Raw genomic sequence first — 20,998 nt, 5'->3', positions numbered from 1 at the left:
ACTACGATATAATTTGCAAACATTTACCCTGAAAGGGCTAGAGGGGAAAAAGGAAGGACACTCTGGCTGCAAAGGTAATCCATGATGTGAACTGTCTCTCAGCTGAATTGGTCTGTCAGCTCCGTGTTAACCTTTACCCTGATGCAGCATTTTAGGTTTCAAGGTTGTTTGAGATGGAAATCCATGTCTCAAGATCCCAGTCCAACAAACATACAGGTAATCTGATAGAAAATAAAGGTGTGCTTTACAGCAAACAATTGATATGGTCAGCCGCAAAAAAATCTATCCATCTCCTCTTTCATCCCTTTCTTTTCTGTTTGCCAAGTACACAGAGATGAGAAGGACACTGAAGGCAGCACAACACACCTTCCACTGCCCTCTTGGGGTAAAGCTGTTGATTCGTTAACAAACACAAATCGATAGAGGGGCCTGAATGGAGGACAAGTACAAAGAATTAATTTCCGGCTCTGGGGGCTTACGATGGCAAATCACCAGCTTTAATCAACAGTGTCAAGTCAGAAAGACAAATGATGTTTACACTGAAGCAGTGTCTTGTCTGAAAACAGCAGCATCGGCTCGGTCTCCTTACCAGTCTGTCTAGGCTTGTACGAGAAGCAATGGTAGGTCGTTCCTCAGAGCTGTAGGGCCTGAAGCGAGCGTTGAACACATCCGGAACACCACGAGTAGACCTCGTCATTCCTGCGGGTTTTGGCTGGCCGCAGCCTTGAAAAACCTGCAATTACGAAAACATGGGCACCCAACTGTCAGAGGTTTAAATTACTTGGGAAGCGGAAAATAGGAAAACATGCTGTTTTGTTAAGGTCTTGTGAAGCATTCACCCCACATTACCAACGTGACAGTGCTCTTCGTTAAGCTGAGGTAACCACGTTGATAGGTGATTCAACTTGGGGCTGTGACCAATGCTATTTAAGATGATAGAGTTAAGTTTTTACAAGCTTTTGGGAAAATACCACATATACTTAAACCATAAACAAAACTGCATCTGTTGCATGTGTATGCCAACAGTGCATTTAGCTTTGAATGAGAACAGGCATTCAAAACTGCGTAGGTAGAAGAAAATCTTCACAAACCGCCTACATTTTCTTTCTTTCTGACTACAATTTTGTGGGCAAAAGAAAAATGCAGTAAAACACAGGAAACACATTAACTACTGTTAGTTGAACTAAGATTATCTGACCAAGTAAAAACATATAATTCAAATAAAAAACCTAAACTTGAACATAATTAGAATGTGTTGGACTACACACCTTCGACACAGCGCAGTACGACTAAAAAAAAAGTCATACTTGGTAGTTTCCCTTCAAGTTGGACTTCAGCAACCTGTTTGACTTGTTACTTTTGTTCCATGGGGAAGAAACATAATGGACGTACCCTGTAGGACACCTGGGCACTGTTATCTTGCATATTCATGATGGCCTCTGAAATCTTGACATCAATAGGATCCATGACAGATTCAATGTTGAAGGGTCCCTCCAGCCTCTGTGCCACCAGCAGCAAAGCATCTGTCATAACAGTGGTACAACAAAAGAAGTTGGGGTGGGGCAAGAAGGGAGGAAGGAAGAAGTGGAGCAATTGCAAACTAATTCAGTTTAATTTACACTTCTCACAGATATCCAAGTGGTCAAGCACTGAAATACAAAATCATCTTCATTATTGCATGTTTTGTCAAGTTTCTTGAAACACAAAGGAGGAGGTACTATGTGGTCTCATTCACTTGCTTTGTGACTTGCTTGTCACATGTTATGTGGCCCATTCCAGTGCACTGCAACTTGAGAAAAATACAATCAAATACAGGACAACTATTCACAAATTTGGTTAAACATGTATAATTTCACTGCAAATGAGGGAAACACAATCATAAAACACAAGCAGGAAGGATTCCACTCACATCCCTGGATGCATTTCTACTGTGTTGCAGCTCAGTTCAGTTGCATGCTTGACATGTACTGGTGTTCCTGTAACTGCGTGTATCTACGATTTTTGTTTTTTCCTATGGATTTTTTGTATAAGCTTGTGATTTCCGAATGTATTTAAGTGTCCTTCAAAATACTAAGCATACGTTTTCAAAGCCCCATTGAAGGTTTTCTACTTTCGTTTTCTTACACTGCTCGTATCTCTTTAAGTTGCAGTGTTTTTGGGCTCTGTCAGCTTGCAGAGAAAATTTCAAAAAAGAAGCCGCAGAAAACCAATGAAATAGCTTTTGAATTTAGTTAAATGTTGTGCCAGTGTAATAAACAATAAAATAAATTGCTCATCAATAGGACTAAAATGTATTCCAGATATTCAAATGTGAGGATTTGATTGTTTTCTCTTATATCACTGTGAACTGAATACCTTAAACCAAACAACGTGAAGACATCCCTTATGGCTCTCGGAAATTGTGTTAGCATTTTCCCCTATTTTCTGACCTTTAAAAGATTGCATTATTAACACACTGAAAAAAAAGCAAAGGTCTTAACCTCAACAGCAAATGATTATGTCTTGCCAGTATTGACAATTACCTCCACCTTCTCATTAAACTCACTTACTGTATAAAGCAGCATGCATGCATCTTGGAGTGAATTAAATTTTCATGTAGATCAACTCAATCAAATCAACAAAATGTTGTTAGGCTAAATGCAACAAATAGCACTGATGAGTCATTGATTTAATAAAACTTTTGAAAGCCAAGCATTTATCTACAACTGCTGCAGGCCAATGAACACTATAAGGTCAATGGCTCATTAATATCCTCATGTGGGCACAAGCCAGAGGGCCTTACACTTATCATTATCATCTCCACAGAGCCAATCTGTTTTAATTACTTTCAATTAACACTGATCATGTAACAATAAGATGTGCTTAACACATTTAATATTTTCAGCTGTGATGGTGCTGATTTCACATTAGCTAAGACAACAGATGTTATTTGTTTGAGGTGAAGAGTATTAATTGATGTTGCCATGAAACAGAAACACTGCTATAGTGCTCTCAAGCCCATGGGGTCTATACACTAATGTGCCACAATACCTTGTAATGGCAGTTCTGCGTTTGTATGGCGTGGCCCAGGGAGTTGGACATCACAAAACCACTAACTCATAACTGAGTGAGTCCCAGATCTGGAGACAGTACTTAAGTCGTCTATCAGGAAAGGTTTCTGCATCCATAGCCCTCCCAGGACAAGACCTCACCAGCAGGCTGGCGTAATGACTCTACAAATACATCCTTACTAAATAAGGTCATCCTGTCATTTGGAAAAAACGGCCTCTCGCATGCTCATGACAGCCCTACCAGTTTACTCAATCTGCACTAAAATGCAGTAGACAGAGTGTTGTTTTTAGAGGACCATATGCATTCCCAACCCTTCATAAGGTACAATTATTATACAATTATTATATAAAGTACAATTTATTCCCAAACTGTGAACACACAGATACTGTTTCAGAGAACAGACCAGGAAGCAGTGAAGGAAACTGTAAAAAAAAAAAAAAACATATGAAAAAAAATTGACGTTAAAATATCATTTCATTAGCCATTGATAAATATGAGAGGACAAATAAATTAAAAAAAGTTTTTTCCAGCTTTTCTAGTCACTGTTGTGGGGCTTGAGATCATTAACTGCAGAGGAAAACAAAGTGAAGTCTTGATTTCCTTTCCAATAAGAAGTCTAAGCCTTTGAAGAACTCTTTGTTTGCTAACAAAGAACAATGTAATAGCCTGTGAGGCTTGCTGGGATTTTAATATACAGACTGTCGGGCCAAATGTTTTTTTGTAGGAGCCCTTCAATCGCACCACTGTGCGTCCATATGGTCTAAGAGTAGATGACACTTGTACCAGCAGAAACACCAAGCAAAAAAGAGCATGTTCTACTATTTGTAAATTGCGTTGATGCTGATCAGCTGCTATAATGTGTTTCTTGGCACTAAACTACCATTTAGGCAAAACACTTAAAATGTTGAACTTGGCATTGCGATATAGCTTGCTGTTCAGTCTGATTATAATGTAAATTAATTCAACTGCCTCCGGTATGTCTGCTTACTTGATAACAAACACATACAAAAAATTTCAATTCAAGCGTGAGCTTAAAAACTCTCAAGTGCAAACACTGAAAATGTAGGTCAAGGGAGCCAACTGGGAACAACTCATATTTCATAATAGGAGAAAAGAAGAGTGCCTCAAGCACCATAAAAGATGGAAACCATGGTGACTTGTCTGCAACTTATCAGATGGGCTCGTCGAACACAGAGAGCCCAGAAATGTGTCTTCGTACATAACTGGGGGAGAGCAGACAGCGAGCGAGAGCAAAGAGTAAGAGAGAAGGAAGAGAGCTAGAAGACTGAGAAGTGGCGCTGATTGGGTTGAACCAGCCCTTAGTTCAACTTTGTCTCAGAGGAAGGGCTCCTGCACCACATGTGGAAAAAAAACTCTACCTACATGGAGAATTAATGACGATCATTTATGAGTGCATGAAGTCCAGTCCTCTGTGGCATAGCTGCCACTCTGAGCCAAATTTTCCCTGCATCACTTTTGCATCACTGCGATAGGCCACCGGCCAGCTGGAGAAAATCTTTTTATCATCACGACACAGCCATGCAAATAGACACATATTGTCCTATTCTAAGCAGCGGGTGTTAAAAACAACTGAGACTGTGTCTAGATATAGACCCCAAAACGACATCATGCTGCTCCAGATTCAAATATTTAGTTTCATATAAGAGGTTTGTGTTTCAGTTTGTGGCCTGACACATGTTTATTTATGTTGTCTAGCTAAACAGCTAATAAGAATATGAGGAGGTAATATTACTCTGGGCTTTGCCTCTTTATCGAGATTGATGTCCACTTAAATTCAGGCTATGTCAGCCAGAGGCAACCTCCAGCAGACAAGGACAAATAAGGAAAGTGAACAGGCCTATCTATGGCTCTTTGCCTGTGAAGAGTGCCACAGAATGAAAAATGGCTCTAGTGTAATTTTGGACTCTATAAACCATAGCTCATCTGTGGTTCAGTCAACCAACTAATAGGAAAACTGTAGGAAACTGTATAGAAATGGATAAAGAAAAAGAAAAGCATGTTGTTCCTTAGGTGGACCAAAAAGTCTGTGAACATAGCCTACACATTTGTGTAACACACACAAAGCCAAATTTCCAGGTAATTAAATCCACTTTTACTTTTAAAGTATTAATAGCAACACATAGTCCACACATGGACATGCTGGCTGGGATGTAAATCAAAACATTCTCATCTGATACAAGATTTACAAAGAGAATGTCATGAATATAGGCTGCACGGTAGCGCTGCCATTCTCGCAGCACGAAGGGCCTAGGGTCGATTCCCGATCCCAGGCGGTCATTGTGTGTGCAGTTAGCACGTTCTCCCCATGGCAGTGTGGTTCCCTCTGGGTTCTCTGGCTTCCTCACATAGTACAAAGACATGCAGCTCAGGTTAATTAAAGACTCTGAATTGCTTGTAGGTGTGAATGGTTGTCTGTACAGCGCCCTGTCCAGGATGTTCCTGCCCAATGTCAGCTGGAATCAGCTCCAGTGCCTCAGGATCCCAAATTAGATTTGTCATGAATATATATTATATCTACAACAGAAGCTTTCCTGTAAGCTTAGATGGAGCCCACATAATTGAACTTAACCCTGATACAATCTAGCAAAGGTGCAATAGACAGGATTCAGAGCATCAATAGCCGCTAGTGGTGTAACGGACCATTGTCGATTTGTGATCCATATGGATCCTCCTTCACGGTTCAGTGTGCATGTAAACCGTGGATTAATTACACAGTTCAAACATTAACCATCACAGTGTGATGCAGCACGTTTTACTGACGATCGTTTTCCAATATTCAGTAAAATATGTGATCAGGAGATCAGCATTCCTGCTTTTCTAGTTGTTGATCTCTGATCGTTAACGGCCAACAAACAAAGGCCAATAGCCGTTTATTTCTCAATAAATACAGTTCTTTAACCAGCTAATCAACCATCATTATACTAGTGACAAGATTTTTTTTTAAATCAATAAAAATACAAACTTGTATTTCCTTATCATTTAAATTGTGTTTTTATGGAGACTTTTTTTTCTTCTTAAATTACGATAAAGTAAAAGGATAACATTTAGTATTTGCTTCTAGTGCATGTTAATGCATGTGAGCGTGCCCCACTGGCTAGCTCATGACTGCTGCTCTGCAGCACTCTCATATGGGGATTACGGCTGATAACGCTATCCTGACTGACAGCATGGTCATAGAAGAGTGGCACCCACCCTCCCGTTCCCCCTCACAAAAACCGTTTAGATCCATCAGCACATCCGCCGTACTTTGTATTGTTTGCACTGTTAGCATCATTAGCTACGACCTGCCTGCTCAGGCAGATATCAAAAGATCTCAATTCCCGGTTTGAATGTCAAAGACAAATGTGTGTATACGCTATGAAGAAGTGGAATGTAACAATGTATTTTTACTTTGTGATTGTAATAAAGTAAATTTTAACGTATCTGTACTTTACTTAAGTAAAAATAAGAGTGCATACTTTCTACTTTTACTCCGTTACGTTTTGTAGCTATTATATATACTTTTACTCCACTACATTCCTACAATATGTGTCGTTATTCGTTACATTTTTTGAACACAGTTTCGCCAAAATGTTGCCTACACAAAAATATGGATTGCGTTGCTGTTTTGGAAGTTTAAACCAATCAGGTGGCTCCATCAGCTCCAATGACAGCAGGGTGTGCATTTGGCAGCAGCACTAGTGGTAGCCTTGCCTGTTTTGCTTAAACATTCGATAGACAGCCTGACTAACAAACAACTTTTCAACATGGATCCTGAGTCAGCCTCATCTGAGCCCTCTGATATGAGCCACCCTTTGCCCTATTCAAAAAATATGTTCGATTTCAAAGGCCCCAAGAATGACTCGTGTAAGTTTTAATGCCTTTTTAAATAAAACATTTAGAGATATAAAATTTTGTCTTCATTCGTTTGGCTTAATGTTATTAACTTTGCAGATAATCCCTGGTAGATGACTTGTCATCCGCAGAATTGTAAGATAGTGTGAAATGTATAACAGAGGGTAAGAACAATAAGTACACCAACCTTTCCAATAAACACATGTTGTTACTTATAAATATTACTAGTATTGACTTCTGTAGAGGCATAAGTATTACCAGTAGCTATATCTGCATTGCGTGAGTACTTTTACTTTTAATACTTAAGTAGGATTGTTGATGTAGTACTTTTACTTTTATTAGTATTATTTAGTATTTGTATTTTTACTTAAGTACTAAACTTCAGTACTTCCTCCATCACTGACGCTTCGTCACCAGCGTGGGGATGTGTAATTCGATTCGATCCTGTTGGGCAGGTGGCTACCTCTCCCATCAGTGTTCGTGTGGGTGAATGTTAACATAGTGTAAAACACTTGGAGTGGTCAGAAGACGAGAAAGGTGCGATACAAATGCAAGTCCATTTATCAAAGCAGCATTACACTACAACACACATATGTGATGTGAACGGGCTCAACAGCAACAATAGTGCAGCAGCTTTGAGCAAAGACAATGTTAGGCCTCGCTGCTCATAAATACTCCTTAGAGAATAATTTATCTCCCTTCACAGAATGTCTCTCTTTCCGCAAATTTGTAATTGCACAGGTGGGAAGTGAGTCTGTAATTAGATCCACTCAACTACATCTCTATGTAACTGTGAGTGATTAGGCAAGCAAATAACTTTCAAACAAAATGTCGGTGCGACAGATGCCTCGGCACATAAAACAGAACAAGAGGTCAATGTTACAATAAAATAAGTTCCACAATATGTGTTTGATGGAGTCTAAACTCTGCCAGAAACAACTTCGGTGAGTAAGCCATACAATGTACTGTTATTCCCTCAGTCCTTCATATTCAAGTTTATGGTTTTCTCACAGCTGGAAGCCCTAATGGGAAACTTTAAGTATTAATGGTTCCTACATTCCAAATACTGCAAAAAGGCAATTCTATCGTAATTGTAACCTATGCTCGATCAATAATAATAAAATAACTCTGTCAAGCACCATGTACAACTTGTGTCAGGGGAAACAACTACATATTTCTGAAATTCATCTATTTTCAGTAAGAGGTCTGAAATGGGGTTTGCATGATTTTCATACTAATAGCTCTAAAGAAAAACTAGATGGTTTTGTTTTCAATAGTAAGCATGACAAAAACAAGATATGTGTTGTTAACTTGGCACTGCAGAATGAAATAAAGTATGCAGGCCGGGTAATCTTTAAATTGAAAAATCAGACTAGTAGACTAATTGGACTGAAACTATTGTTGTGATTTCTTCAAAGTAATCTTATTAATTCAGCAATCTTAGATTTAAGTAAAACACTTTAAAAGTTCCAGTTTCTGGTCTTGCGCTGGGGCGCAGGCAGTAGAGCTGGTTGTCTACTCCTGATCATAGGGTTAGTGGTTTGGTCCCCACCTCCACCTGTCTACATGCCGAAGTGTCCTGGGAGAGGACAAAGAACCTCATAATGCTCACATTGGTCAGGCCTGCACGGTAACCAACTTTCATTGATGTGTGAGTGTGTGCATGAATGAGCAGTAACAGCCTTACAAAATGCTGTGGAGGATAATATATTTGTCATTATATAACTTTTCCTTTCCGGACTTTTCCTTACAGTTCTCCTACACTCTTACTTGAGTGTTTGAATTTTGTCTCTCTGGAATCACAATGTGTGCAAAGCTTTGTTTTTGGCGAAACATAGAGACGAAAGAAAGAAACAAGTGCAACAGTAAATGATAAAGAAGCACAGCAAAACCAAATTCATGGATTACAAACTAACCAGTGGTGGCTGGTGACGAAAGAAAAGCTTGAAAGCAATTATTGCAGGCTCTGGATTGGTACAAACCTTGTGTGTGTGCAACTTGTTCCTAGAAGCCTGTCAGTCAAATGAAGGGGTTAGCAGTGCAGAAGTCCATCGGACCGCCGTTTGCCTAAAATGGCGAAGGCATGACCCGCCCCACTCTACTCAATCATTATAAATCCATTTAACTCCAAAAGGTGTGGGTGGAATGGCTTTTAGGCACCACTGTTCTAAAGCAACTATCCTCTAAATGGAAATTCAGACTTCACACAGTTCGGAAAACAAATTAGAACAGAGGATGAAGCTAGTTGCAGGTATGCAGTACTTGACTCTAATGTTCTTTTGACATCACCTCCAAACGGGGTGAAACGGGCAAAGATGGTAAACCATATGAGAAGTCTTTATATTAAATTAAACTTCCTTCCATTAGCTGTGGGTGTTTCAAGTTTGAGGAGCTGAAATGGCAACTAAATATAAACTAAACTAAACTAAATATAAATCCTGAATTTCTGCAGCTTGTGAGAGTTCAAGCTCTCCAAATGCAAATCCCCTGATTGCACAATCCGATGTGTTATTAGGCACATCAGATGCAAGCGAGCTTTCCGTCTCCCTTTTTCTTCCCTTATAAATCTTTCATGATACAGAATGCAGTGTGAGCAAAGCTGAGAGGCTGAAATCTGTAGAAAATCATATTAATCAATGACCGACCGCTTACGACACAATAGCTATATTTAATCAAAGACAGAAATAATTGAAAATATTTTTAATACAGTATAACTCATTACTTGCAGTGGTGGAATGCAACTGAGTAAGGTATGTGTACTTTACTTAAGTATTCTTTTTTCATGCCAAATTATTTATTTTTTTATATATGGACTCAAAAGTCTGAAATAAAAGGAATATGATATTATTCTACTTCACTACAGTTCAGAGGGAGAAACATTGAACTCCTTCCTGCAAAACAATAAATTGACAGTTTGAGTGAAAGTAACCTGAGAAAAATAAGATTAGATACAGTAAGAACCTTGAACTACCCAACAGCATATACCACTATAGAAACAATTAATCAATTGACAAAAGAAAACTGGCATTTTTCGTATAAGATTGCATGGTTCCAGCTTCTCAAAAGTGAGTATTTATCGTATTTAGTCTTTGAATTTATGTCGGTATGTAGCACAACTTTACTTTTAAATTGTGTATCTCTTGTATCACTTAGCTGTACTTTCACACTTTTTAAATTGTAAATATTTTACCTTTGCTGTGTAAAGCACACTGTATGAAACGTGCTATACAAATTGAGTTGTCTTGCCTTGCCGTCAGCATCCTTGTGTGCAGAAAACACTTTTTGGTCTATTTGTGTTAGGGAAGGTTTTTCCACTCAATATTTTATTCATGAGGAATTTTTCACAAATGTGTTGCTGTCTTGAATTTTTATAAACAGTGAGGTTGTGGCTGGCTCCAGTTACCAAGCAAAACAAATCACCTAATTAAAAAGAAATGAGCAGAAAGAATCAATGCAGATCACTTCCAATGTGCGTCACATCTCTCCAGGGAGAATAGTTCTAGCCTGTACACACCAACAAGCGACAATATGACAAATAAAGCTAAACTATATTCACTTAAGAATGTAAACCAATCATGCAACTCATTCTGTGAATATTGTGAGGGGCAGGAGAAAAAGTTCCATCACTACCTGTCAGCACATACCAAACAACAATAATGACCCAAACGGTGTAAACTGCAGCGGACAATATTCCTCGTCAGAGCGTGTGATTAGTATTCAAACAATCTGAGAGGTTGAAGACAGCCGGATAAAAAATATTGAAATGTTTAAAAACAGCCTCCTTCAGAACATTGTTCAACAAAAAGAAAACCCAACCAGATGATTTTTTTTAACAACAGAAAGACGACTAAACACTGTCAAAGTGATCTTCTTAAAACAGATCCAGTGATTTATGCAGCAAGCACAATGCTCTATATATGAGAGAGGACTTGGCATGTGGGTCCTGATTATGTTTAGTGTCGAGTTCCCAGGTGCGGTGAACAGACTGACAGATGTTATGAACCTCCGTGCTTCAGTTAATTTATGTAATTAAAAAATAATCCCGCTCTTAATCTCATCAAATTGCTCATGTACTGCTTTTTTAAATGCATGTTTATAATGAACATAAAATAAGTATTTATGACAAATGAATGTCTAAATCCAATACAATAATTTGCAATTCAACATACACACAATATACCGCTTAAAGCATTATGTAATTAGCCATTTCCATAATGAATGCCATGAGCAAGTCGTATGAGCAGAATGGGTCGAGGTCAGCGAGGATTTGTCCAATGGAAACTAATGGATTATAGACTGGCGACTCAGCAGAGCCCATTTAATCTACTGTATGATTTATTCAGATTTGATTTATTCAGTGTAACATGAAGGAAGAAAGAAACATTTTGAACTAAGGTCACTGAAATCGCCGTATTGGTTATTTAGGGTTTTGAGCGGTTGGTAAACTTCATTAATGTGTATTTACTCTCCACCCGCTTTGAGAAGAAAGATCCCTAACAACTCACTTCACCAAGTTGGAGGACTTTATAGCTTTGCAGGTGAAATGAAGGAGAGGCCTTGGGTAATGTACACTTGCACGTTCTTTGTCACAAGTTGGGATGTATTTAATCAGAGGTGTTGTAGAGAAAAATCGTTACCATCACGGGCACAGCGTTAAAGGTTTTCTCACTCTTTGGGTGGATTTTTTTTTAATCTCCAATATTTCTTCTTCCTTGGTCAGTGGAGCAGGTATATGATATTGATCTGGATGGAAGCCACAGGAAGCGAGATGAATATCTCAGCTTCACGGCTGTACCGGCTCTGTAGAGAATCTCAGGTGTTTCTCGTAACTTCTCTCTGAGCCCTTGAACTAAAGCTTCCCATTTCGTTCATTAACAGATATCCACTTTTAGTTGATAGCTCTGTGTAAATGACGGCAAGATGACATGTCATGGTCGGAGTAATAATTTTTAAATATGTACATATGTTTGTCCAGTACAAGTGATATTAGCATCATTTATGTGTCACGTTATGTCACTGTTGATCCTGAACATGACACAGCCCTCCTGAGAATTTTGCAGCGAGAGCCAAGTCAATACCATTTTTGTGGTTGGACTTCAAGCTAATTAAAAATATTTTGTCCTATTACGAGCATGAAATGTCAACGCCAGAAGACAGAACTGGCATTTAATTTACATTGAAGAGCAATAATCCAACTGGCAAGAGTCTTGATGACTACAGATTGAACGCATACAGAGGGACAGTGTCACGACACTCAAGTGTTTCTTCAATAGGCAAATGGAGATTTAACACTAAAATCAATAAATAAATACTACTCAGCTGGTATGCAGTGTGAGCTGTAAAGTAGAAAAAAATACAAACAATAGTTCGACATGAAAACATTAACAAATGAAAAACTGGATAAGACGTCATATCAAACCAAAAGGACATGACGTGATAAAGATAGATCTGTATGTATATGCACATATTCATATCGAGTTTTTTGTGTCAAATGCAGATATCTCATCCTGAGGCTGTAAGGCAGCAGGCCAACACATCCCTGTGTTTGTTTTAATGACTTGAAAAAAAAAAAAATGTCATGCAACCTTTTATTAAACATGTTATTGACTGAATTAGCCATGTAGAGGCATGGCTTATGTACATTTGTACAATACATCTATGCACAGCATTCAAAAGCCAAAGAAAAATGAATGAATGGTCATCCTTGAAAACATGTTAAGTAATTCAAATGATGTACTATGCCTTGTCAAAACATATGGAGGATATTCAATTGAGGTGTTCAAGAGCAAGAAGATGGAGGAGAAAATAAAATATGTACCCTAATATGTTCTAGGTCATTTTCATAATACACACTTGGATATGCAGTGAAATATATCAGTCTTACAAAACTACTGCTGCGGTTCGGGAATCTTAGTTGTTGAAATAACTCCCTACACCGTCATTATATATATCACAAGGATCATTGCATAAAGAATTGCCTGCTTTAAAGCTGAACTTGCGTCAAGATACACCGATGTCAGTATTTGTGGACTTGGTTTAAACTGCAAGAACATAATAATAATAATAATAATAATAATAATAATAATAATACAAGTGACGTATTATGAGGCCATGCTTTTTGAGGGTGTGACAGATGAGAGTTTAAACATTTATCTTTAGAAAACTTTGGCAGCCTATTAATTAATAAAATCCTTTTTGAGATTTTTTTATTCAACAAACTATCATTGCATGGTGAAAATAGTACACCGAATTAGTTTACAAAAACAAACTCTTTGAACTAAGGTCACTGAAATCTCCGTGTTGGTTATTTAGAGTTTTGAGCGGTTGGTAAACTTCATTAATGTGTGTTTACGCTCCACCATACACCCGCTTTGAGAAGAAAGTTCCCCAACAACTCAGCCTTTTGTCCGACCACACTGCAGCTGCGCTCCGCTGTGCTTGCTGAACACAGAGACATTCAGGCCACCATGGATCATCCAAACAGATCTGCCTCCACATCGATATTAGTGACTGCATGCGTCTAGCAAACACCCACACACGCTGCTTTCTTTTCTGTCTGTCATGAAGTGTATGGTGACAGAAATAAACGGTCAAACAACATGGATAGAGGTGGAGGATATTATATTATATCATTGCAGTAATCTGTTCAAATGCTTGTTTTTGAGTGCTTCACAAAATGAGCAAAACTCATGGCATATAGTTTCGAAGAAATACCATTTTTGTGCATTATGTCCATAACACTGTGTCCTAACTGGCCAGAAGGGCCGCAGCCCTGTGCAGCGTGGTGAGTTGTTTTGAGCTGAATATTTGTTGTATGCCCTGTTTCTATTTATTCCTGTTGCCCGCTATAAAACCTCCACAATGGATGAAGATCAGCTGATTCATAAAGTTGAAATGAGGAGTTATCTGTACACTACCACCTCATTCCACAACAAAAACTTAACTAAGGGGGCAGCTGGCTGGAAGGACACCGCTGGGGAGCTGAAAGGTTTCCTACTTGTTGGCTACAGTATCTGTAATTTCCACAAAATATATCACAATATGAAACATGTTTCCAGTTTAAAAAGTACATGTCAGAAGATGTAATCTTACGTAATAGCCTTCCATCCTTTAAGTGTCTACGTCTCCACTCTAGGTAGGTACTTGGTTTGTTTACATGATGTATCTCATGAATATATATAGAGATAAGTCACGACTATATTTTTTATAAACATTCAAATGCAATTTCTAAGGTGGTATTTCGAAGTTTGATTTGCAGCACGCTGGCAAGGAACAACCAGAGCTCCTTCTCTTGTTTCTAACTGCAGACTAGTCACGTTTTTACTGTCACCGCTTTAGTTCAATCATACAGGAAGACTCTATCTAAATGACAGCAGGAGTCATCTATGTTAGGCATTCTATGAAATATTAAATAAATATATAAATATTACATTCATGTTTGTAGTCTGAGCTGAACAAGTTCCTATTGAATTTCTCCTCACAAACTTGACATTCCCCGCTGTGCACTTCTGCCCTATTACAAGTCCCCATTTAGCCCAGCAGGAGAGAAGAATCCCATGAATAAAATCTTTTCATGCAAGAAAACGTTGATAGAAGTATGACAAATAAAGCAGCCTCTTATCCGAGGGCCCAACATGTGTCGATGGAACTGATGCTTTCAAAACAAGAACACAGCACCAGCTGTAACCTTGCTTTAAATAGACTAAACCACATAACACACCTATTTCTGTAATCCTGCAGACTTACAAGCTCAGCATTTTGACATGCACAATATTTTAATACATTATACCAGGCAATTTTGAACAAAACTATTGTACAATATTTTACTATAGTCACATACATTCAGATTACTTTGGCCAAAAATAACTACCAACATGATGGAAGTAAAAAAAAATGATAGAAAAAGTCAAAGAGATGGAGACCCAAATATCATAAATTCAAATTGACGTTGAATGAAGTAAAAATCAGCCTCAAAGTGCCAATTCATATATGCTTGAACAATAAGGTGTTTAGTCTTTCAAGAGCATATATTGAAAAGGGCAAAAGGTTTCAAACTTATTGAAGCATTATTAGTGAAATCGAATCCAGTTTCTAGCTTTCTAGCTTTAAACTGCTCTCGGCTCATTGTTATACAATAATCTGTTGGTCCAAACAATGCAGTTTAACGTATGATTGAACTCACAGTCTCCACATGGTTAAACCATTTTAAAGTAATATGCTGTATGTTATTTAGTGGCTTCAGCCTGCTACTAACATGCAACACTGTTTAATGCAACACATATTTGCAGCTGTTACACTACAGTGAATGTGAAAATTGATTATAAAAATGTCTCATTATGAGAGTGCTAATGTGCTTTTTTCTCCACATCCATTAGACCCATTTGACCATATTGTAGAGCCATGCGCCTAGGCGGAATTACATTAACAAAATTGGTTGGTTTGATGGGAAATAACAGAACCGCAGAACCCAGGTGAAAAAGAAGACTTACCAATGTACAGGTTCCACTCTGGATCCAGATCAGCTTGATTGGCCAGGCAGCCCTTCACAACGTTCAGGCAGTAGTTCTTACAGGGTTTCGCTGCCGGCATGCCCTGACAAAAGGGGCAGTACAGCATCTTGGTCAGTGCCCGAATACATGCTGGAGAGCTGCTGACCTGCAAGAACATAAGAGTGTGACAGCAGATATTAGCTCCCACACACATCCTATAAAATCCTTAATACTTTAAACCACACTACAGGAGGATAATGGGATCTGTCATTTTCAATTTTGTGTTTACTAAATATTTAAATATACTGATTGAGGATCCTTGTTGAATACCAATTATCAGAATACAGTAATTGCAGTTTCTTATTTTGAAAAAAAAGGTGAACCATGAGGATAAAGATTTATTTTAGTATGAAATGAAATGCATAAATGCCACACGAGCGACGAAAGAGATGTTTAGCTGACCAATTACCTACATTTGTAAGTAAAATTTTACTTAGAGACAACTCTTTAATTGGCCACTCATTAGCTGAGTTAGCTGTCAAGCAATTCACATCTCAAATTATTCATCCTTCTCATCTTCACCAATGAGATGATATTCATGTGTGACATGGGGAGTTTGAAGAGGGCGGCATGGAGTCATCACACACAGCAGGATTTACAAAGCCCCCAAAATAATATATGCTAGAGACAAGATAAGCATAAATATCAGACACAATATTTCGAGTGTGTTTTCACTGATAATCCCTCCATAGGGATGATGTTTGATAATTCATTATTCATATTATTTTAGTGGGTGGAATGTAAAATGATTTCAACTAATTAGCCACAAGTGAGTTAAAATACATTTGAAGAGGGTGGAAAACAGCAACATAAAGCTTAACAATATGTTGTGGCACTAATTGAGTAATTCATAGTTGTTTAATAGAATGCTGAAGCAAGTTCCTTCTCACTAACTGATGCTTTTTAAATCTTTTCCAAGACAGAATCATAATTGCGAAAAAAAAGATGTGCAGATCTAGATACTCATACGTCTGTTTTTAAGAAGACAGATTAGATGAATGTGCAGACTAATTGGGCACTGTGGTGCATTGACCAGATGTTTCTGATTCCAAGTAGCTGTTTCAAACAAAGCATCTTGCTCATAGAGGCTCTTTCTTGAAAACGCTTCTTCAACTCAAAGCTACTTCAACAGAGAAGTGTCTGAGGATAGTGTTGTAGGTTTTGCATAACTTGTAACGCCCTCTAGAATCTCAAATATGTCTATTAATTGTGAATATAATTGGCTTGACTGGTGTGAGTTTGGTGAACAGCTTGGATTTGACAAAGTATGAAGAAACGCAATTAACTGTATCATTGAGAAGGTATTGTGACAGTGAGGTAATATCTATAGAAAATAAACTAAAGGAAACCATTGGCTGGACCAGCTGTTCTCTGAAGTATTACATTCAAGTCACATGTAGACTGTGTGTGTCGCAAAGTGCAACGCGTGAGCGAGTATTGTGACCTTTCAGACAGCCAACACAAACTTGACTGCTTGACCTAGTAAATATGTTGTTATCTGGTGATTTCTTAAAAGAGTGCTGCACTCAACATTCTTATCCTCAACACTCAAATGCTTCCACTCTGGAGCCCTGTCAAGATGTTTGAAATGAAAGCTCCTGGGTCTCGGCTAATGGACTGTTTTCTGTGTTTCATCAAGTACCAAGAAACATCTTTCAGGCTACACCCGGACATGCCTCTGCAAGCACTTACTAATGTCTCATTTTCTTTGAAAAGATAAAAATGTGACACTAAGCCTTGTATACTGTAGTTCTAGAGACGCTCTTACTGTAGTTATTTTTCTTTTTTAAAAGAGATGCACTTCAAATGTTTGAAGAATTTAGTTTGACAGACTGAATGCACTCACTGTAAGTTGATTTGAGCAAAAGCTTCTGCTAAATGAATATTTGTAAAGACCCTGAAGAGGACAAAATACATTTTGTTTCTTTACTTGATGACCTCAGGTCACACAAACAATAAAAGAGTTTGGTGTATGAAATTAAAACTGAATGTGTCTGCATTCTCGCAGCTGTATGAAGAATGTAATTATTCTGTGTCGGTGGAAACCCATGAAAATAACTGCTCGGTAAAGTGAATAGAGAATGTATACTTTGCTAAAAGTTTCCCTCCAAGTGGCATCTAGTGTAATAACATGTTATATAAAAGGACTTCTCAATAGAAGGTTACATGTCATTTGCAGTAAAACAGGGATAGCAAAGCAATACATGGTTAAAACAATCATAGAATTACACAATAACATCAAAGAAAATATTTGTATAATTTAAAAGACTGAGAGGGCTTGACCACAAGGGCAAGCCACTTTGCGCAAAGCTTTAAAGAACAAGTAATAAGGTATTAAATATTAATACTAAAGCAGAAAAGCAAGTGAGGTGGAGCAAATCATTTGGTAAATTTGCTAGGAATGTGAAAATATTCTAGAAGCAACATGTTGTCTCATCCGTGAATATTTCATCTGGAAAAAACAGAATGAAGTAAGTAACTATAGTCCGGCCTGGAGGGGATCCGACCTGAACGTGGTGATGTCACATTACAAATTGGTTAGTTAAAATATCCTAATTCTCAATGACCAGATGGAAAACAACACAATTTGAATCACTGCAAATACAAAAAAGCAGATGTACTGTTTGGGTAATGAACTGGGATAAGTATGAGCTTTGATTGGGAGATGCCGATTCCAAAACACCAGTTTCTGTTTCCTCAAAGCTCTCGTGTTTTGTCTCTTGTCTCTAAAGCTGTGAAAAGAAAGTACTACATTGTCTACTTTAATTCAATATATATATCCCAGCAGCAATAAGCATGACTGTCACATCTAGAGAGACTGTGCAACAGACACCTCTTGCAGGGTGTCCCATTTCATTATGCTCTCAGCCAATTCCTTGTGATAAGTTTATACCCTGGGGATGAAAGGGCTGCAGTCTCAGACACATGAACTGGATCTCAGGTCCCACTGAAATGTCAGGAGGTGAAGCTGGGACATTCTGACTAGTGAGAAACACAAGTGTAACTCAGTAAACACATACTAACATCACATCCTCTGTGGCTGCTTCTACATGAGCCTCACACCTACTACTGGTGAGGAGGGAACTCATAAACACACTGAAGAGAACATGTTCTATCAGTGCACCACAGTGGGGACACAAGCAAACACATTTGGGATTTCTTAGATAATAGCAGGGTCTTCATCTTTGCCTCCAATGATTAATTGAAATGATGTTTTTTAATTGTCCTCCTTTTATATACTTATACATATATAATATATAGTTATTAATGTAATCACTGTGTTATCACTATCAATAGTGAAAAGAAACCAGGGTGGTTGAGTATTTGCAGCAGAATACTAATCAGGGCTTCTCTCACCCCATAAGAAGGCATGTAGAAACCACACTGTTGTTGTTCAGTGTGACTAAATCCAGCCTTAGCCTCTTGCTTTTCCTTTAATCTTACTTTGTACATGACCAAAACTACACAAGCTCCCAGAGCAGTATTATAAACAGCAGATGCAGCATTGAGATTACATAGCATCAAACAGACGACTACGGCTACATCATGATTAATGGCTTCTGTATACTGGGTAAACAAATATTAGGAAACGAGCAATACACAGTGATAGCACAACATTTATTTTCTCTCCTTTTTCATTGTCTGGGCATTTCTACTGAACAATCCACATACCCTTCAACACTGTGTTCTAGACAGCACATGAAAACAAGCCGCCTCGAGCCTCAAGCTTCCTGAAGACATGCACCAAGAGAGCACATCTTACTCAGAAAAGTATCAGGAAGGAACTTGTTGGCAGTGGAAAAGCCAGGGGGAAATGTGTCCTGGCTGCACAAACACCAAACAAGATGTCGTAAAAACCGGTGTCGGACACACAGCAAGTCTTAATTTCAGGTGAAAATGCTGAATAATAGAAGCAAGCAGTTGATTAGCTGTTTTATAACCTTGTTAAATTTGATTCAAGTGGTGAGCACGGTTACCTTAGACACTCTCTGGGCCACCTCCCGGCCAACAGAGAGCCCTTGGACAAATGTGCGTGCAGCGATGAATGCCCGGGTAACCTGAGCCTTGAGCTTCCTGGGCACGTCTCCAAAGGGCTTGAGCTGGTCAGTGTACTTACTGATACACTCAAGATAGTCCTCAGTGATGACATACTGGGAGTTGAGCAGCGTGAACATACGCTCCAGTAGCCGCGACCAAAAGTCATTAAGCATTTCCTCCAGGTTAACATTTCCTCCTGTGTAGTAGCGCTTCAGCTCTGCAAACAGGTTCTCAAAGACCTCGGAGTTCTGCATGTAAGGCTTGCCGTAAGTCCTCACAAACATTTCATTCAGGGACCTCTCTGTGTTCTCCAGTAGCTCCAGGAAGAATTCTGGGTATAGAAGGAAAGAAAAAGTGTTACTTATTGCCTCATTTTTTTCTTGTGTGACTGTGTTAGATTATACTGTACATGGCATAAATTGATAAGATACACCGGGAACCTAATTTGTGATTAAAACAGAAATGCAGCAAAATTACATCAACTGTGTCTGATTGCAAGACAGAACAAAGCAATTCTCGCACAAAAAAGCATCCCGGGCTGAAAGTGTGAAAGTGTTAAAAAGGAAGTCTACTTAATTGCGTTGCCGATACCAAATACGCCGGCAAACACAAAATACTAAAATAGCAAATCAATTAAGGCTTCTGATGTTGATTTCATTTTGAAGAGATTTCACAGCTTTGTTGATTTTGTATCTCCAGTAAACTACTTTTAACATCAATCTGAGCCTTCCTCAGATATATTTATGGAAAGCAATAACTTTTGTATTTGCGGTGCAAAAGGTCTGTATTGTCCCTCCATCACCTGTAAACCCGAAACACATTTATGTACCTTGAGAGGATGTATATTGCAGAATGATTTCCTAAACACCGATTTGTAATGCTGCTCAATATGGTGGAAGCATAAGGCTGTCGACCAAAATGCAATAAATGGATTATTGTGGATATGATTACAATTCCACAATAATCTGTAAGGTTTGCAGCCGTTCTGCATTCACCTTTATAAGTACCACTTGTTGTTTGCCTCATGACGTCTATGACTCACGGCAAATTGGGAAGAGATGATAATATTCCTGACCATCTGGTATCCATAATGATAGTCCTCCCTTTCAAGGAACGGGATTACAATTTAAATAGGCATAAAAAAAATCTGCGCATTCAATTGCGAAGTGAAATAGTTCCTAAATAGACTCCACTCTTATAAAAGGGTGGTGGAAGTCATAGAAAGTATTTTATATTTCTAGTTATTGTCTATTTTAAGGCAATATGTGCGATCCAAAGTTTTAAAGGAGGATTGTGTATTTATTTTGTCACTTGGACACTGAGGAAAGTTGTAAATGCAATATTGACAAATTTTCGCCTCATAAAGTTGAGATGGCAAACCTGTGAGCAAACAGTCGCCTCTTTACGCGTCACCTCCCAGACGGATTAGCAGTTACTTTGGAGCTGTCATTCTGGACATAAAGTTAGGTCCAATATTAAGTCTCATTTTTGGTCTCCGACAACTT

General features: G+C 38.4%; 1 protein-coding gene across 2 annotated transcripts in view; it reads right to left on the bottom strand.

Moving 5' to 3' along the window:
- LOC137782740 (glypican-6-like) overlaps positions 1-20,998 on the bottom strand; it is a 70,375-nt gene that overhangs the window by 19,542 nt on the left and 29,835 nt on the right. For both annotated transcript variants that reach the window (XM_068572316.1, XM_068572318.1), the window contains exons 3-6: positions 19,433-19,824; positions 15,396-15,561; positions 1,393-1,523; positions 590-733 (exon numbers count right to left, since the gene is read on the bottom strand). In XM_068572316.1, coding sequence (XP_068428417.1) covers positions 590-733; positions 1,393-1,523; positions 15,396-15,561; positions 19,433-19,824 — 833 coding nt within the window. The remainder of the gene's footprint in view (positions 1-589; positions 734-1,392; positions 1,524-15,395; positions 15,562-19,432; positions 19,825-20,998) is intronic.

This window comes from Clinocottus analis, unplaced genomic scaffold (assembly GCF_023055335.1).
Source record: "Clinocottus analis isolate CAN_PGR_092001 unplaced genomic scaffold, fCliAna1.0.p SCAF_12, whole genome shotgun sequence".
In the NCBI taxonomy this organism is placed as follows: domain Eukaryota; kingdom Metazoa; phylum Chordata; class Actinopteri; order Perciformes; family Cottidae; genus Clinocottus; species Clinocottus analis.
This window is presented reverse-complemented; position numbering and strand designations above follow the sequence as displayed.